The sequence below is a fragment of the Pyxicephalus adspersus genome, chromosome 2 (assembly GCF_032062135.1).
Source record: "Pyxicephalus adspersus chromosome 2, UCB_Pads_2.0, whole genome shotgun sequence".
Lineage (NCBI taxonomy): Eukaryota > Metazoa > Chordata > Amphibia > Anura > Pyxicephalidae > Pyxicephalus > Pyxicephalus adspersus.
Window position 1 is genome coordinate 11,670,208 of NC_092859.1, and position 13,082 is coordinate 11,683,289.

The following is a 13,082-nucleotide window of genomic DNA, read 5'->3' on the forward strand; positions in this document are numbered from 1 at the left end:
TACAGGGGTAATAAGACACTCAGGAGCTGGGTGACCGTAATATGATATTACAGGGGTAATAAGACACTCAGGAGCTGGGTGACCGTAATATGATGTTACAGGGGTAATAAGACACTCAGGAGCTGGGTGACTGTAATATGATGTTACATGGGTAATAAGACACTCAGGAGCTGGGTGACTGTAATATGATGTTACTGGGGTAATAAGACACTCAGGATGAGTGGGTGAGATGGGATCATTGAGAAGTTGACCTTCTTCTGACCTGTAGTTGACTTTTTTGTGACCTGCATTTGTCCAGTTTTTATGGATCTGTATAGAAATGTATAACCTCCATGAAGTAAAGTCTATTTACACAGGTATTACTGCAGTAGTTCTTTTTGGACTTTTCTGGGTTGTGTTATGATTCTTCATGCATCCTACAATGTGGCATTAACACAATTATTATATATGAGGCAGCACATTAATGGGAGGAATTTATAGAGATTGTATCTGGCTGTGATGACGTACAATTGCAGGTCATGGTATCACAATTTTAAATCTTACAGCCTGTAATTACTGATTGGAAAGGAGCTGTGTAATCATGGGTTTGTTGTCCCAGAAATGCTGGCATCATGTATATTGCATACCAACCCTTTCTTCTTGGCTCTCTGTGCCCATTCCTAGTGGCACTCAGAATGTGTCATCTTCATATTTCCCATGCTGCCATATTATGCCAGATCACCTCATTGTTCTTTTCCACGTTGGCATTTACCCCAGAGCTGCCCAGTCGCCCTATACCAGTCTTCTGTGCCCCAACACAACATTCCCGTCTCCTTTACCCCAACCATTTTTATTGGTCTCTTAGGCCCCAGGCCATGGTATTGGACACACCAATAAACTTTGACAGTCTGCTGACCCATCAGTATTACATTTACCAGTCTTCTTTTATCACCTTGTACCCATCTCCCGTGCTCATCACATTGTACCAGTCTTTTATCACCACATTGTACTGGCCCCCTATATTATCACATTGTACCAATCTACCTTGTCCATTACATTGTACCAGTCTCCAATCATCACACGTTACCATTCCCCTATCTTATCACATCATACCAGCCTACCATGCCCATTACATTGTACTAGTTTCCCATCTGATCACACTGTACCAGTATACTATGCCCATCACATTCTGCCAGTTTTTTTATTGTTACATTGAACCAGTCTCCTATCTTTTCATATTGTACCAGTCCTTTACCTTGTCACATTGTAGCAGTCTCTTACGTTATCACATTGTACCAGTCTCCAAACATCACATGTTACCATTCCCCTATCTTATCACATCAAACCATTCTACCATGCCTATTACATTGTACCAGTCTTCCATCTAATCACACTGTACCAGTTTACCATACCCATCACATTCTACCAGTCTTCTATCATCACACTGTACCAGTCTCCTAACATATCACATCATACCAATCTACCATGCTCTTTACATTATACTAGTGACCTACCATCACATTGTACCAGTCTCCTATCTCATCAAACTGTACCAACCTACCATGTCCATTACATTGTACTAGTTTCCCATCTGATCACACTGTACCAGTATACTATGCCCATCACATTCTACCATTTTTATTATTGTTACAATGAACTAGTCTCCTATCATTTCATATTGTACTAGTCCTTTACCTTGTCACATTGTAGCAGTCTCTTACATTATCACATTGTACCACTCTGCTATGCCCTTCACATCATACCAGTCTCCCATCTAATCACACTGTACCAGTTTACCATGCCCATCACATTCTACCAGTCTACCATGTCCACTACATTGTACCAGTCTTCTATCATCACATTGTACTAGTCTAGTAAAGTATCACATCATACCAATCTACAATACCATTTACATTGTACCCGTGTTCTATCATCACATTGTACCAGTCTCCTACCTTTTAATATTGTACCGGTCCCTTACCTTATCACATCGAAACCAGCCTACTCTACATTACATTGCATTGTACCAGACTCCCATCTCATCACACTGTGCCAGTCTACCATGTTCATCCCATTCTACCAGTCTTCTATCATCACAGTGTACCAATCTCCCATCTTATCACATTGTACTCGTCTACCATGTTCATGCCATTCTACCAGTCTCCTATGCCCCACAACATTGAAAACAGCATCCTATATATCTCTAACCAAGCATCCTATGAAAGCTCCGGACACAGAATTGCTGCATTGTATGAGATTCCCATCTGACAGGAAGAACTTATAACCACACTGAGCTTGGCACAGAGAAGTTTTGAATGCTCTGCCAAAAGAAGAGGAAATCACTTCTTCATATAGTAAACACTAAACATTCACTAGTAAAGATGGCGCTTCTATCTATCAATGCACAACAACAACTACATAATGGGTGATTCCCTACAGATGGCATGCTGGCAATAACCCAACCTAAGACAATGCCATAAAGAAACAAAAAAGATTCTTAGATTGTAAGCTCTTCTGGGCAGAGTCCTCTCCTCCTCCTGTGTCATTGTTTGTATCTGTCTGTCATTTACAACCCCTATTTATTGTACAGCGCTGCATAGTATGTTGTATATAAATATTGTTTAATAATATTTATAATAATAATAATCTCACAATAACCAATCCCTATCAAGGTACCCAATTTTATTGTAATTCAAAAATATGTAAATGTCATTATACTAGAATCATTATACTGTTACCCCAAATACACAAATAACTGGAACAATAGAGTGATTTTTAATTAACAAATATAGGCAATGTACTATTATCTCTCTCACGTATTGACTTCAGCCTATACCCATCAGCCTGTACCTATCAGCCTATACCCATCGGCCTGTACCTATCAGCCTATACCCATCAGCCTGTACCCATCAGCCTATACTCATCAGCCTATACCCATCAGCCTGTACCCATCAGCCTGTACCCATCAGCCTATACCCATCAGCCTGTACCCATCAGCCTATACTCATCAGCCTATACCCATCAGCCTGTACCCATCAGCCTATACTCATCAGCCTATACCCATCAGCCTGTACCCATCAGCCTATACCCATCAGCCTACCCATCAGTCTGTGCTTACCACCAACAATGGTGATTCAACATGGGTAGACATGGATAGAATTATTATAAAACACCCCAAATCCCGAATAAAGTTCTGTTGAGATGAAAGAGATTATCCAGCATGACCCAGTTAGTGGCATACCTAGGGTAGAGGGGTAATGTGAAATACAGGATTGTGATCCGTCCCCATGCAATATTGCAAAGCCATTGATTGTGTTGCCAGCGGCTCTGCAGGACCAAATGTATGAATATGCTGGGCAGTCCTGACCCATAGATCTGTACAGACCCCCAAAAAATGCCCCCATGCTTCTCCTTGGCATTGACATACCATACCACATGGCTGAAGGGTAGCTCTATCAGAACTAGTTTGTAAGAGTAGAGGGAGTGGGGACTTTTGCTAGTAGGGGTTTGTTGGGATTTGTTATGTTGGTGGGTTGCTGGGGAGTAGGGGGGTTTCCTGACGGTAGGTGTTTAGCTGTGGAAGGAGTATAAATTTTTACTCTTAGGAGTTGACTTAGATTTTTATATGCTAGGTACACCACAGGACACGCAGGCACAGATAGGGGAGAATACAACACAATCACCCACATGGGGGATACAAATCCTATTGTCACTTACCTTATACCTGGCATCATCCTCTCCATCTGGCGTCAGGCAGCGATAGGCTTGTAGGACAATACCCCAACTCATATCAAGATCCAAAGACAGACTACTGCGTGAGCCTGGCTCCCCAAACATAGTGATCCACTGCAAAACAGAGAGTATGGACATGGTTATGCTGGACTAAAAAAATAACATTTGAAAATGCTCAGTAACCCTATAATATTCCATATGAATACTACATATTATATCCTGGCAGCAGATAAAACTTTACACCCATCAAACTCTTTTTAGTTACTCCTTACCTCCTGCTTATTTACAGAGCTCAGTAGCTCAAGATGAAATTTACATATGTAGGTTTTATGGTCAAGGGATTGTCACATCCATGTTGAATGGCGCAACCTGAATATTTTATTACAATCTGCAGCCTTTTGGTACATTGCTAATAAGCAATCAGCCACCATACCCTATCATTTACAGGGAACTTCATATCTTTAATGCCTTTGGCTACAATTCTTGATTCGTTTAGAATGTCACCATTTGTAGCCACCCCATTGTGCTCTATAGAGCTGAATTTTAAGCAACCCTTTTTATGATACACAATGCATGGAATCATGGGACATGGAGTTTTCTAACATACAGGAAGCCAACATTGCATCAGTATGTATATCACTATATAATACTTATATATAATTGTGTGCCAATTGATCTTAAAGTTTAATTTTCATAATGCCTATTGTACAATGTAAATTACACAGGGAAAATTAGGCTACGTAGTAAAAGTTATAGGAATCAATCCTTTTATTGGGTTACTATAGTAAAAAGTTAAAGAATTATTTAACTCAGCCTAAAATAAACTTTCATTTGATCAATTTTCAGTTCTTTTTTTATCCCACACTGCAATCAAAGTATCAATTCTGTGTAATTTGAAAAAATGATCAATGACCAAAATCTGATCTAACAAAAATTTACTGCGAGGTAATAAAAACCAGAAATTTGTGTGATCATCAGAATTTTTCCAACCTAAGAATAATCTTACATTCAACATCAATCTTTTTTTGGTCAACTGAAATAATAAATAAAGAATCATTTTGTGGTTGATCTGCTGAAACGATGGAATGAGAAATTCAACCCATGCATGGCCAACTTTAGACTAAGAGTTCCTTCCATTGGAGTCCCTATCTGCTCATCTGATCAGCATGGCCGGGCATAAATATCTTGTACCAGCATCCAGCATGCGATGACATCCAAAGATGTTAGGAAGATGGAAAGGGCGGCACTATGGAGGATTTTACAAATTGCCCATTACAGGTGTGTGTTACATAGAAGAAGTGAATCTCACAATTCCTATAAAAAACATGGCTTGAGCTGCTTCACCAAAGGACGACACACACTGAACCATCCAATAATAAAAATGGTTATAGCAGAACAAAGTTCCATTTTTAAATATGTTGCATCAGGCCAGGCATTATTGCGGGACAGGCGATGTCCCTTCTGCAATAACCATTCTTACCTGTCTGATCGCTCAATGGAACTGGCATGTTACAAAGATATTCAGCAATACCGGCTTCTCCTCTGCTTGCCAAGACTGAGTGAGCTCCTGTGCACCTGTGCAGGTGTTATCTTCCTGCCCTGGCCAGTCAAGAGGGCCAAAGGAAGAAGATTGCGGTGCCCTGTGCCAGAACTGGGTCAGAAGGAGTTTAGTTCCACTTTAACTGTTCCGAAACCATGTAGCTTGGTAAATGTGTGCCCTAAAACTGTAAGCTCCATTGTACTCACTCCTGACAATATGCAAACCCCATAGGTAAAACCATCAGACTCATTTATATCATTTGTACTATTATACAGTACATATATAGCACCAACATATTATGTAGCGCTTTACAAAGTCCATAGTCATAGTCACTGTCCCTTAATGGGGCTCACAATCTAACACCCCTACCATAAGCATATGTTAATGACTTTATGTATGTTAATCCTTTTAATACAGTTTAAGGAAGCCAGGTAACCTAAGTACAAGTTTGTTTTTTGTAATGAGGGAGGAAACTGGAGTACCCAGAGAAAACCCATGCAAACACGTGGAGACCCTGCAAACTCCATGCAGATAGAGTCCTGGCCGAGATGTGAACCTGGGACCACTGAGCCACCATCCTGCCCTCAAGGCATTATTAAGCAAAATAAAAATATTTTTTCATTTCATTTTTTTGCAACTAAGAAAAAATTTATTTATTTCAAGCCACCATGACTGAAATCTTCAATGTTTTTTTTTTACCTAATAAACCAGGGGTTCCACATTGACAAAACTAGAAGAAGTTGATTGATCAGAGATTACTAATTGAATGATGGGGGGATGAAAAGGGACCGGGTGCCACCATCTGGTAAAGTGATGGCATCCAACCAGGATGAAAACGTCACCGCATTGTGTTTTAGTCTCAGGAAAGTGTAGAAGAGTTAAAAAGTGTTGATGAAACTTTCATGTGGACAAAGAAGAGATCTGGGTGCTCAAAGCTGTCATTTCCTGCTTTTAGAATGAAATGGTTTTGGGAAAGATCAAAGGGGCCTGATTTAAAAAAATAAATAAGAAACGGGCAAAGCTTAGCCCATTCTTTACCCAGAATTCCTCTACATCCTCCGTCCATTTGGTGTAGGGGGAGCAGAGATTTAAACACCCGAGAGTATAGAATACTAGTGGGGTCCTGGGGAAAGCAATGTTGCTGGAAAGGTAAATACACAGTTATGTGTTGATTTTTTACTTATTATAAACCAGTTCTTGTGCTTAACCTTTTAAGCAGAGCTGGGGTTGACGGGGGTGAGGAATACAAAAAAAGACAAAGGTACTGTTGTCCTAAATTCTTTCACTAGGATGTAAGTTTTAACTTGCTAGCCAATTTGCCAACTTCAGGATATTCAGTGTCCTATCTCTATTCTCTTTGCTCTGGCAGTGTCTGATTACAGTCTGTGCTGGCCCAGCTTCTCCACCCCTCACCTACCAATGTTACCTGTTAGGGACCTTAAAGCAAACTTCCACTCCACCATCCTATATAGAAGGAAATAAGTTGTACTTATTTACAGTAAGGCAAACTGGGTAATTGCCCAGACCCCCCACCTTCTCCTGGACCCCAATTGGAAGAATAGTAGAACATGAAGGGAGCTGGAATGCTGTGTACTTGGGGCCCTCACTTCATATTTTCCTTGACAGATTTGATGGAGCGTAAGACTTACTCCGTGTGACAATGCTGGACCAACGGGAATCTATAGACCTGTGCAAGCTTTAACTCCAGCACACCATACCTTATACAGAATGGCCCTGATTTATTAAAGCTTTCCAAGACTGGAGAAGATAGACTATCATGGGAGAACCTGGGTGTTCCAGCAAACCTAAAATGGATCTTTAAAAATAATTATTTGGCAAATGTTTTCAATCCTGGATTAGATCCATGGATCATTGGTTCCCCCTCCATTCCTATAAGCTGCTGGCTATATAATATTATAATAGACCTATCCATCCTATTCCACAGTTCTTGTCCCACTCACATTCTGACCCTAGCCGCTCTCTTCACTCCTCCAATGATCTACTAATGACTTCCTCACTCATAACCTCATCACACACACGGCTCCAAGACTTTTCTAGAGCTGCCCCTGGAATGGTCTTCCTCATCCTATTCAGCTTGCTCCTACTTTCTGCTCATTAAAAGAGCCCTCAAAACCCATCTTTTCAAACTTGCCTACCCGTCTTCTTCTGTCTCCTAAACCCTCACTACTTTCCAACACTACATATCTCTCATCCTATTGCGTAATACTTCCCCCACCTCCTAGATTGTAAGCTCTTCTGGGCAGGGTCCTCTCCTCTTGTGTCACTGTCTGTATTCCTCTGTCATTTGCAACCCCTATTTAATGTATTTTATTTTGCTGCGTAATATGTTGGAGCTATATTAATCCTGTTTAAAAATAATATATATTAGAATCTGATTGGTTGGGGGTAAAGCTAGGCATACATTATTCAGTATTTTCATTAGGTCATATTTGACAAACACATTGAGGTCTATTTATAAATCTTTTCACCCAAGATTCACCCACTGTTTAAATGCAAACCTTTCTCATATTGGATTCTAATAGAAAACAAATGAGCCATGACATTGATTCACACATTTTCCTAACTGAATGGGAAAAGATATTCATTTTGGGTCAATCTTAGCAGAAAACATTCAGAAATAGACCTCACAGAATCATACAAAAACCTAATGATTGATAAATCGATCAAGCATTGATCCAGAAACCCATTATTGATCAGGAATGACAAGCGACCAATCAGTAAAATGATCAATATCTCCGATCGATCAGGGATTATCCATATTTTGCCAGATCGAGCGTACATTTAATATTGTACACCCAGCTAAGACAGATAAAGATTGTAAGCTCTTCTGACCAGGGTCTTCTCCTCCTCCTGTGTCATTGTTTGTATCTGTCTACCCCTATTTAATGTGCAGCGCTGCGTAATATGTTGGCGCTTTATAAATACTGTATAATAATGATAATAATTTAATGTACAGCGTTGCGTAATATGTTGGCGCTATATAAATACTGTATAATAATGATAATAATAAAAGTCCAATAACACACCCAGCAGCTGCAGTATTTGCTCACCTCAGTTCCTCACTTCCGAACAACAAGCGCCAAAATCCCCCCGGTTAGAGGAAGTCAATAATCTTCCATTTCGGGACTCATGTCCATATTGCGTCCCCCAGATAGACGCCCCGCAGAGTGTCAGCTGTATCAGCCGCTGTTTGGAAGGGAAGATGTTGCCCTGTTACCTTTGATCTCTCTATTCCCGGTCTCCCTCCTCTCCTTCCTCCGTCTATCCTGCTGCCCTTGGAGCTTTTCCTTGTATATCCTGCCCACCCCAACTGATTATTGCAGACTCAGGAGAGGGTGGTGTGCTGGGGGGACAGTCACTTCCTCTGACCCCTCTCTCCCAGACCACAAAAACAATGCCACTTCTCTGCTCCATTACTGAGATTGTAGCAAAGCAAAAAGTTTGGCGTAAGCAGCAACACTGTCTTATTGGCACCTAAAAGTGCTACAAATTGTAACCAATTGCCATGTTTTCCACCCATAAAGTTCTGTTTTTACTTCCTGTCTACATGCGTTGGATCGTGTGACAGCGGTACATCATTGCCAACTTCCTGACACCGATAATGATGGACCATTCCTATGCAATTAGTGATGGCGTGGCTGCTTGTAACCAGGAGACAGTTGTCACCCTATAACAGGAAGGATCTCACCAGGTATTATTTTAGTTGGTGATCACTACTGTTTATTTTTTATCATTACAGAGTATTTATATAGCACCAACATATTACACAGCACAAAGTCCAGTCATGTCACTAGCTGTCCCCCAAAGGGGCCGACAATCTAATATTCCTACCATAGTCATATGTCATTATTACAGTCTAAGGTTAATTTTGGGGGGAAGCCAATTAACCTAACAGCATGTGAGAGGAAACTGGAGTACCCCCATGCAGATAGTGTCCTGGCTGAGATTTAAAGATCGTCACTATACAGTGATTTATAGATCGTCACTATACAGATCACAAAATTACATTCACCAGCTCAAGATTAGTGAATGCCATAGGCCACAAAGGTGATCAGTGGGATTAATTTTGCTATTATGAACTGATTCCCATAGAAGGGGATAGACCAAGTACACCACTTCTAAATATGGGGATCACCATGTTCCACCACACTCCCAACCAATCTTATTGAACTGAATGGAAGTGGTTATGTCCATGTGTTTGTACGTGGCTGCAGTCATGGTGGATTGCAGTGCGGTACCTGAAAATGAGAAGTAGCTTCTGGCCAAGTGGTTGCTTCGCCTCCTATGGAGGAAGAACCGCACCTCAACCTTGAAAAAAATGTACACCTTCTTTCTAGCCCAGAACGCATTTGTTCTGCCTAGCCAACCGCCACCCCATGATTCTACAATGGGGAATGGTCTTTTGTGATGTAACACACTATTGTATGATGTATGACACCAGACTGTTAAACTGCTTTTTGAAACAATACACAACTTAAAACAAGAGCCTGAAGCCCCTCTCTTTTCTCCTTCTAACCTGTTTCTCATACATACACAAAGAAGAGCGGCTCACATATTTCAATCATATTATAGGGAAAATGGAAAGGAATCTGCCCCCATACCCCTGAATTTCCTGCACCTAACCTTAGACAGCCCTATGACAAAGCAGTTGTCACCCACTGCAGTGGACAGCATAGTAGTTGGAGAGGGGTAACTGACAGCTGTGGTTTCAACCCCAAGTGTGAAAGGGGCCCAAAAAAAGCCTGTCCCTCCTAGCATGCAGCAGAGTAGAACTCTTGCGCCATGTAGAAGTCGTGGTCTCTCTGCAGAAGTCCCACGCACACCCTACAAATGCTATATCTGCAATCAGTATATGTCACGCCTGCTGATTGGAGAATGCTGTCTCAGCATTCTTCTTTTAATGCTCCTGGAATGTATTTTTCTAATTTAAACATAAAGTACATAAATTAGGGTCTAATAAGCAATAATGATACCAGGCGACGTTCTCTGTCTTTTTGTTCTTCTTGCACACAGATTGGGAATCACAGAGAAAATGTAAATTACCAGGAATGCACAAGCAAAGGATATTTCTTGTCTTTCAGAGAATTGCTGTTTATTTGTTATTAAGGAGACATAAGAAATTACATATCATCATCGCTCCCCCCTGAGCATCACGTCACAAGCCGATGTTCCCATAACACTTCTGATCCCCAGCAGCATCAGCTGACGTGATCCTGCCAGTGGCACTGGTGGGGATGTGATCAGCCAGGAGGAGAAGGACACAGGAGACGTAAAGGCCCAGACAGCGACTGAGGTCAATGGGGGGGAGGACTCAGAAAAAGCCTGTGATTGTTCTCCAAGGCCATAGTTTAATGTCTGGCGGGGTCATATAGTAAGGTTGTAGCAGAGAAAAATCTGTGCATAACAGGGACGTGTAACTGCATTGCTCCAAACTCAGAGTGAAGAAGTAGAGAAAATGTTTAAAATCTGCACAAAGGTCCTTGTTTGGGCACTACCTTGTATAGGGTGACAACAATCTGTCCTGATTGGTCACCCAAGCTTATTATTACTATTATACAGGATTTATATAGCTCCAACATATTACCCAGCGCTGTACAATAAATAGGGGGTTGCAAATGACAGACAGATAAAGACAGTGACACAGAAGGAGGAGAGGACCCTGCCCTGAAGAGCTTACAATCTAGGAGTTCAGGGAAGTATCACACAATAGGAGGGGAGATATGGAGTGGTAGGTGATTATTGGGGGTTTTAGAAGATAGAAGAAGACAGGTAGGTGAGTTTGAAAATATGGGTCTTTTAAATAGGCAGAAAGTAGGAGCAAGCCGAATAGGACGAGGAAGACCATTCCAGAGAGTCGGGGCAGCCCTAGAAAAGTCTTGGAGCCGTGCGTGTGACGAGGTTATGAGTGAGGAAGTCATTAGTAGGTCATTGGAGGAGCAAAGAGAGCAGCTAAGGGTATATTTTTATACATGGTCAGACAGGTAAGTGGGACAATAACTGTAGAGGGATTTGAAGGCAAAGCACAGGAGATTACACAGGAGAAAAGCACAGGAGATTGAATTTGATTCTAAGGTGAAATGGAAGCCAAATACAAGCCACTGTTTTAACACACATAAGGCATGCATGATCCACTGTTGTCACCATAAAATACATGCAGCCAAGGCTGGGACAGGCAGACAGGCAATTGGTGCAAAGCGGTTGCAGATCAGCAGCATGGAGATGTGACAACTGATGGAAAGATGACAAAAAATATTGTATTATAAATTACAATTATTTAAAACACTAATTTCCTTTTTTTTAATAACTACATGTAGAGAAGATCAGCTCAACATATAAATATGTATTAATGTTCTTGTTTCTGATATTACATTGGGGCAGCCATATTTGCTCATTGCATAAATGAATTCCGCTTTCAATGCTACACATTGGTTGTGGAACTATTGCTATTAGTCTTTTCCAGAATCAGGATGTCTCCCCGGTTTTCTCAGAAAGCTGTAGAAGCTCATATATAACCGAGCTTTCAGCCATGTCTGCCAATTACAAAACTGATTCAGAACCCTGGTGTGTGCTTCTGTGTCATGGTGAACAGGTAAGGAGCTCAAAAGGGCCCTATGCCAGTTTACTAATGACTTTCATCTGCCCCTATATGCGTTATATATAACTATTACCAGCTCCACCTCCTCTGGTGTGAAAGAACATGTAACCATCAAACACCTGACTAATATTAATGAATAGAAACCAGTGATGCAAATCCTGAGCACCCTGCGACCCCTAAATCCTAGGGTGCTGTGGTAAAAAATACAGATAGTCAAAAGTTGCTAGGTGGTCCGCTTGGTTTTGTGTGTGAATGGACCCTTACAGTGCTGTAGGAGCTTTGAGGATGCAGAAAATCTATACAGGTGGTTAGATGTTGACCTGGAGGCATCTGATATTCACGGTAAGTAAGATGTAGGGAGTTACACGTGGGTTTGTTGTAGATATCTATAGGGAGGCAGGAGAGGAAGGCAGCTATCTTGATTAATGAAAACATTCTTGGCAAATGCTTTCACTTTGTTTCGTCTTGTGCTGGTCCAAGAATTTCACCTCCAGTGGCCCAATAAGGAATATTATTATTATTATTATTATTATTAATAAACAGGATTTATATAGCACCAACATATCATACAGCACTGTACAATAAGAATGCCCCTAGCTGTTCCTCTTAATTATGGCCCCAGTTCTAAAAACCAACAAAATAGTACCCATAGAGTCCCATTTAAGCCAATATTTGCATAATGCTAGACAAGGTACTGGCACAGGGCCTCCATGACTCAATGAGTGGAAGGGGGTTGCAGAAGAGTTAAAACCAATTAGGTAGTTTTTTAGAAAATAGTACTTAATGGATAGGAGAGATCAGAAGTGGGGTCTTCCATAGAAAGTCTCATAGGAGGAGCTTCCTCCAGATTTGGAGAATCATTGGGTGAACTTTGATTCTTTTTTATCATGCTTTAAAAAGTGTTACCATTGCAGCATTGTGTGGGTTTTAAGGTCCATGAAGGTGGTCATATTGATATTGTAATTGGTTATTAGTTTTATTATTAATAAACAGTATATATATAGCGCCACCTTACGCAGAGCTGTACAATTATTAGGGAGTTATGGCGTCCATCTTGTATTGTTGAGTAGAAGCTGGTGTGGTAAGGCTGGGGGTTTTAACAATACACAAAGTTAGTTACCGCACATACAATGTTTGTATAGAAATTTGATGCCTTTATGGACCTTTGACCCTCATAAATAAGTAGGGGCCTTTTTAAATCATTAAACTCCATGC

At 40.9% G+C, this 13,082-nt stretch overlaps 1 protein-coding gene across 1 annotated transcript in view; it reads right to left on the reverse strand.

The window, feature by feature from the left end:
- The window catches only part of RGL3 (ral guanine nucleotide dissociation stimulator like 3), a 41,466-nt gene extending 32,949 nt beyond the window's left edge, over positions 1-8,517 (reverse strand). Inside the window, exons 1-2 of the mRNA XM_072399516.1 lie at positions 8,323-8,517; positions 3,697-3,825 (exon numbers count right to left, since the gene is read on the reverse strand). Coding sequence (XP_072255617.1) covers positions 3,697-3,816 — 120 coding nt within the window. The 5' untranslated portion in view covers positions 3,817-3,825; positions 8,323-8,517. The remainder of the gene's footprint in view (positions 1-3,696; positions 3,826-8,322) is intronic.
- Between the last annotated feature and the right edge of the window lie 4,565 nt (positions 8,518-13,082).